At 43.6% G+C, this 7171-nt stretch overlaps 1 protein-coding gene across 1 annotated transcript; it reads left to right on the forward strand.

Annotated features, from left to right (window-relative positions):
* Positions 1–286: 286 nt before the first annotated feature.
* On the forward strand, positions 287–6665 carry LOC309360705 (vomeronasal type-2 receptor 26-like). The gene is made up of 6 exons (XM_081895468.1): positions 287–888; positions 1475–1766; positions 2042–2845; positions 3554–3781; positions 4803–4929; positions 5597–6665. Exons 1-6 carry the CDS (start codon positions 662–664, stop codon positions 6493–6495), a joined length of 2577 nt encoding a protein of 858 aa, XP_081751594.1. The 5' UTR covers positions 287–661; the 3' UTR covers positions 6496–6665.
* Positions 6666–7171: the final 506 nt, after the last annotated feature.

A 7171-nucleotide genomic window follows, 5' to 3' on the forward strand; every position in this document is an offset into this window, starting at 1 on the left:
CAGCTGCATGTGGAGGAGCGGGGAAGTGAACCCGATTCACCAGATTACGAGTCCACCGCTCTTAACCACTACACCACACTGGCTCTCTAAAGCATCCCTAACAGATAGCCATCCAAACTCTGCTTTAAAAACCTCCAAGGAAGGAGAGTCCATGGTCAGATCCAGCTCCTTCTTTGGTCCTTGTGAGCAAAGTTCAGGCCAAACTTCCAATTCCCCAAAACACCTTTTGACTTTTCTCCATTATGTTTTTCTCCAGCTCTGCGCCTGCCACTTGAGCCATTCAAGACTTCGGAAAGTTAATGTGATGTAATTTATTCCACTTGGAATAATCAAAATTATAGTCATCTCATCTTCTAAATGCTCAGGAGATATTTCTGGAGGTTACATCAGCCTCAGAAAGTAGCATGACAATATTAATTGCGCTGTGTCTGGGAAAGAAAAAGTTAGTGCAGAGAATATTTCCTGTGCTAGAGACAGACTGAGTGAAGATGCAGAGCTGGCGAAAGAGGGGTGTGCCTGCCTTGTGCTTCCTAGCTCTGAAGGTATAGTTGAAAACTACCCAGATTGGGAAAGCCCAGGCAGTTTGGTCTTTCAAGAGTCTTTGGGTTCTTCTGCTTTGCCTCCTTGGCAGGTAAGAGGAGGAGGAGGAGGCAGAGCCAGAATGGGATCCCTGCTCCTCCTGTTGCAGCTTCTGCTGCTCACGATGCCCTTTGGAGTCTGCAAGAACCACAAGGCGAAATGCCCCTTGAATCTGGTCAGGGATGAAACGGAAGCTCGCAATTACTACCGGCCTGGACACTTTCTCATCAGTGGGATCATCTCTCCAAAACGCATTTATAAGGAAACTCCATACGTCTTTTCTCAGACACCCTTCGCCAGCACTGAAGAGTATGTACTTCACAGTTTCATGGTCCTTCTAGCAGTTCCTATTTATCAAGGAAAGAGCCCCTTTCTCAGGGCTGGGGAGCCAAGGCCTGATGTTGCAGGAGTACCCTGCCCTGACCATTGGTCTTGCTGGCAGGCCTCATTTGTAACTAAAAGAGGACTGAGGTATTTGGTGCTTCCCCTCCTTCAATAAAAAGGTCTCTTACCTACCTATAGTCTAGCCCCTTGGAAGAAGCCAAAGACCAATGCAGGAAAAGCAGCCTTTGCAGCAACTTCCCAGTATAGCACACATTTTGAGGGGCGCCTTCATTTCTTACTCATAAAACCATAGTAGAAAAGAATCCATGACACATGGTCACCTTCGGAGAGAGTCTGTTCCACTGTTGAACAGCTCTGTGTGCTGTTTGCATCAAAGCTCCGGTCAGGGAGCAGAGATCTCCAAATTTTTGTTCTATGCTAGACAGGAAAAGGTTTGATATTAATGTAAAAGGATAAATAAATACTAATCTTTGTGGATCATTTAATGCTTTCTCCCTCCCATTCATATGAATATCAGTTTCACTCTTTTTAAATAATTCATTTATTGCAGGGACGGAACTAGGTCCTACTGGTACATGTTGTCTTTCCTGTTCACCATCCAAGAGATCAACCAGGATCTCAGGCTCTTACCCAACATCACCCTGGGCTACAGCCTCTATGAGAACTATTGCGATGCAAGGATGACTTCGGACGCCATGCTAGAGCTGCTTGCAGGCAGTGGATGCAATATTCCCAATTATCACTGTGGAGATCAGAATCACCTGCTGGCTGTTCTTGAAAGAAGCAACACTGTCATCTCAAGAGTGATTTCAGCCTTGTCAGGCATCTACAAAATCCCACAGGTAAGTAGTGGGAGAGCATGGAGGGAAAGAGAATTTCAACTGCGTAAAATACCACTAAGCAGGGATATTTTTAAAAATGGGAAAATCCTGAGCTATGGATTCAACATCCCTTTTTCAAAACTGAGCCTTCACCAACTTGACACCTCCAGATGTTTCAGACTAAAACTCCCATCAGCCTCAGCCAGCAGAGATTTAGATATCAGGCATTTCAGATGATTAAATACCCATTATGATGAAAGCAAACTAAATTGCTGATCTTTTGCTTTCCTTGCTAGATCAGTTATGGCTTCACTGCCCAGGTTCTCGAAGATAAAACCCTGTTCCCTTTTGTCTACCGGATGACTCCCAAAGAGGAAAGTCAGTACCAGGGGATTGTTGAATTGCTCCTGCATTTTGGATGGACGTGGATTGGCCTCTTCACTCCAGACAATGACAGTGGAGAAAGATTTGTGAGCGCAGTGAAACCTCTGATGCTCAGCAAAGGGATCTGCATTGCTTTCTCAAAAATTATACCAGAAAATGATCTAGATCAATCTATCAGGCCTGGGGAACCTTTTTTACTATGGAGACAAGTTGGGGTATTTGTTTCCTATATAACCAATGCAATGAGTATCATAATACTCATGGTAATACACGATTCCTGTGAGAAGGAAATAGGGGCGAAAGTCTGGATCACAACAGCTTTGCTAGAAATCAGAATTGGCTTTTACATCCCTCCAAATTTATTCCAGCACCTCCATGGTTCTCTGTCCTTTGCAATTCAGACCGGAATAAAGAGCAGCAAAGGTGACAAATTGCAGACCAATCTTCTGGATTACTTGAATCAAGCATTTCCGTGTTCATATTCAAAGCATCTGTTGTCCGTGAAAGGCAGGGTAAGATGCAGAGAGGAAGAGAAACTGGAGCCGTTGCCCCAAGAGGAGCGTGAGAGAACCCTGTCTCTAGACAGCTATGGCACTCACATCAATGTTCAAGCTGTGGCTCAGGCCTTGCATGCTTCGCTTTCATCTAGATCCCAGAGGAGGCTGAGGGTGGAGGAAGGAGAGCAATGGGGACCCCAAAGGCTACAGCCGTGGCAGGTATTTCCTTCCCCTTTTTGCAAACTGCACTCCACACAGATGCTGATCTTGACTGGGGATAGACCTGTAAAATATCATAGTTGGTATTAGTATTAGTAATAGTAGCATACCGCCCAACATTTCTCTGATGAAAATAGGGACATACCATTCCATAATGAAAATTTTACTGTTGATACCTAGGGCTTTTTTCTGGGGGGTCGGGACTCACTCAAACTCAGTTCTGGCACCTCTCAGGCGGGTACCATTGCCATTCTCAGAGGGAGGTGTTCCAGGTGATTTCCGGCACCCTTTTTGCTAGAAATATATCACTGTTTATATCCCACACATCTTTTTGGCTTGCCTTCAGCACTCTGGGCAGCTCCCAAAATAAAGAAATTCATACTAAAATATAAAACATATTAATATTCCAGATACAGGATTGGATAGCTTGTGGGTTGGATAACTCCACATCTGCCAACTTTTCTCCAATGAAGAAAAGGACAACTGGGACATTCCGGGATCAAATGAAAAACTGTCTCTAATCCAGGGACATCCCTGGAAAATTGGGGCACTTGCAGGGTCTGTAGTAATAAAAATGGCTGAATAGGAAATCCAGTCTACATGAGATACACGCAGGCCCCAAATCAGAAGAGGTTGAAGTGAGTAGGACTGAGATATCCATCTTGGCTTCCCAGTTTCTCAGTGCTGGTGTTTCCCCTGTCATTCCAGCTTCACCCTTTCTTAAGAGAAATCCGGTGTCTGAATACTTCCAGAGGCAGGCTGTGCTTGGATGAGAACTGGGAGCTGCCAGCGGACTTCGATATTATGAACTGGGTGATGTCTCCCAATAAGTCTCATGTCTTTGTGAAAATTGGGAATATAAGGAGAGAGACATCTGCTAGCATAAAGTTCACCATTACCCCAGAAGCCATTGAGTGGCCCAAGAAATTCAACAAGGTAAGGGGAATCACAGAGAGGGGAGGCTAGGAGATCCTGAATATGCTTTTCCTTGAACAACTGCTGCAAAATGACTATATCAGGTTGATCAATGATGTCTTGACCGTCCAATAACAGCTGCAACCACCACTCCTTCTTTCCACAGCAGCTCAGATAGGAGGGGATTTGGGAAGCTCAGAGAAAAGATAGAGCCCAGAGGTCCTCAGAGAAGACACCATCTATTTCCAAGCCAGACAGAGAATTTAAAAATTCTGGACAGAATCTTCGACAGAAAGGACTACGTAGATAAGAAGAAAAAGGAAAACAGCTAGGGAAAAGGGAAAATACCTAGTAAAAGTGAACTATTGGGTTTTCATACATGCAGAAGGATGGAAAGTAATTTATTTTAGAAATGATAATTACTAATTTATTGTGGATTTTTTAATTTGTGGTTTAAGCTCACTTGTAGATGTTGCAAACGTTAAACTATTGTACGTGCAGGAATTGAGAAGTGCACAGCTGTTGGTGAAGAATGAGAAGTTAAAAACAAACAAACCCTATTGTAATATAAGGTTAATGTTAAGAAATGCCACATGAACTAGAAATAACTAGGGAAATAGATCAGCGACAAGAGGAAACCTTGCTTGCCTCAAGAACAGAGTGAGGGAAACCAATATTTGGAAAAGTCATATTAAATGTGTCTTAATTAGCGGTTAAGAGATTATCAGAATCCTGAAATTTGGGGAAATCACATTTCAGACTCTATTGCCACTTTCTTTGAAGATTTATTAAGCAGGGAAGCAGGTAAACGGAGAAGAGGAAACAGAGTACTGTGGTGCAAACTTCAGTTGTCCTGAACGAATTATGAAGAACAAGATATTCTGGTCACCCGAATGGTCAGTGGGGGTTTGAAAGAACCCTGATAAGGGGGTCAAAGGCTGCAGTCCAGAGATCAGTTTAAACTCATCCTATGTGTGAATTGCATACGCACAAATACTCCCAATTGTTCCTCTTTGTTGCACCTTCTTGTCTTCCTGGTTAGGCCGTACCTCGTTCCAGGTGTACAGAAAGATGTCAACCTGGATATGCCAAGATGGTTCTAGAAGGAAAGCCCATTTGCTGCTATGCTTGTGCTGGGTGTGCGGAAGGGACCTTCTCCGCCCAGGAAGGTGGGTGACTCCAAGGAGAGAGTAAACACAGGGCAGAAATCCAGTCTCACCCACTTTTTGTGAGATTTCTGCAGACATTGGGGAATGTGGATTCTTTCTTGACATCCATAGGATTAATCAACTTTATTACATCCAGGAAGGGAGTTGAAAGGAATGATCATAAGGAAGAAATCTCTAGGGTTGAAAGTGGGCAGCTGTGAGAGGAATGCCCATAAAGCATTCTTTCTTTATTTTTTATACCAAGTCACACCAAAAAGGAAATCATGTTGACATTTATAAAGAGTAATGGACAGGTGATGCAAACCAGCAAATTTTTAATAGCAAAAGCACAATAAAAAATAAACAATACTTCGTATGAAAATTATTACAATATAATCAATGGACTGTTTTGATCTCACTACTATGAACATTGCATGGAAGCAACAGAAAACTGCATTTCAAATGTCAAGTTAAAGAGCTGTTTCTTCAGGACTAGGCAGGACCAAACAATGCAGTTAACAGAAGTGCAGTGCTCATAGCTACTCAGTTTATCCTACATCACAATTTTGCTTTACCTATTTTAATATGCTTATTTCCTGAGGTCCACCACAATTTTTCAAAACATAGCAGAGCACAGATGATTAGGGATGTAACTGATGCTGCAGCCACTCTTTTTCCTCTTCCTCAGATGCAGAACATTGCACCAAATGCTCAGAAGATCAGTATCCAAACAAGGACAGAGATCATTGTGTCCCCAAGATTATCATCTTCCTGGCTTATGAAGAATATTTGGGAATGGTGTTAGCTTCCGTTGCCCTCTTCTTGTCCTTAACAGCAGGCATTGTGTTGGGAATCTTCATTAAATACAAGGAAACTCCCATAGTAAAAGCCAACAACCGGGAACTCTCCTACATCCTCCTCGTCTCCCTCCTGCTTTCCTTTTTGTCCTCCTTCCTCTTCATTGGGCGCCCAAGGAAAGAGACCTGCCTTCTCCGACAAACGGCCTTCAGCATCATCTTCTCAGTTGCTGTTTCTTCTGTCTTGGCAAAGACCATCACGGTGGTGCTGGCCTTCCTGGCCACAAAGCCCGGGAACAGAGTGAGGAGATGGCTGGGCAAGAGTCTGGCCAACTCCATTGTCATCTCCTGTTCTGGGGGGCAAGTTCTCATCTGCACCATCTGGCTGGGCTCTTCTCCCCCATTCCCAGAGCCCGACATGCACTCCCAGGTGGAAGAGATCATCCTACAATGCAACGAAGGGTCCGTGGCCATGTTTTACGTTGCCCTCGGGTACCTGGGCTTCTTGGCTGCCACCTGCTTCACGGTGGCTTTCCTAGCCAGGAAGCTGCCTGGCTCCTTCAACGAAGCCAAGCTGATCACCTTCAGCATGCTGGTCTTCTGCAGTGTTTGGGTGTCTTTTGTGCCCACCTACCTGAGCACCAAGGGCAAGTACATGGTGGCCGTGCAGATCTTCTCCATGTTGGCCTCCAGTGCTGGGCTTCTGGGCTGCATCTTCCTCCCCAAGTGCTACCTTATTGTGCTGAGGCCTGATCTGAACACAAAGGAGCAACTGACAACCAGAAATTAAGAGAACATCTGATTCTTAAAACATTCCATGTTCCCGATGCCCAGAAGTGCATAAAGGAAACACAGCTACTCATCCATGTTGCTCCTTCTCCACCTCTGAAAGAGATTATGTTCATTCTTAGCCCAACTTTTATGTAGTCCTGTTCACCTGAACAGGAAGATGGGAGGAAATATTTTGCTACCTTGCTTTGCGTCCTGGTCTACTGCCCTTAGTTTGTAAACTACTATCTTTTAATAATATTGTGTTTTGGGAACTTATATTTATCTCACAACAAGATAGTCTAGAGGGAGATAGGAGATAGGTTTTTTAGTCTGTTTGCTTTGCTATTAACCATATCAATTCTCATATTCAACAATACTTTCTAGTTATGTCATTGCTAGATATTCATATACCTGTGATCCATTTTCTACAGGTATGCTGCATCATTCAGAAGTTCACTTCACATCATTTTGTTCTCCTAAACTTTGTATATTAATAAATTGAGATATTCATTTAAGTTCTCTTCTGTCATTTGTTGGTTTAATTTCTGTATTGTGTAAGCTCTGCTCCCTGTTCCAAAGAGTAGCAACTGACCTTAGCCAAGCCTTGACTGGAGTCCAATGGATTTTATTGCATTGTCCAGGATATGACACACTGTGCACTGATGTTGAGTGGATCACCAGATTACGAGTGAGCC

Source organism: Podarcis melisellensis (genome assembly GCF_964234715.1).
Source record: "Podarcis melisellensis genome assembly, chromosome: 18".
NCBI lineage: Eukaryota > Metazoa > Chordata > Lepidosauria > Squamata > Lacertidae > Podarcis > Podarcis melisellensis.

Excerpts from the sequence above, each read along its gene's own strand:
- LOC309360705 (XM_081895468.1), top strand. The coding sequence starts at position 662 with ATGGGATCCCTGCTCCTCCTGTTGCAGCTTCTGCTGCTCACGATGCCC. Across the intron at positions 1,767-2,041 it reads GCATCTACAAAATCCCACAG|ATCAGTTATGGCTTCACTGC; the intron begins GTAAGTAGTGGG and ends TTTCCTTGCTAG. Across the intron at positions 3,782-4,802 it reads GGCCCAAGAAATTCAACAAG|GCCGTACCTCGTTCCAGGTG; the intron begins GTAAGGGGAATC and ends CTTCCTGGTTAG.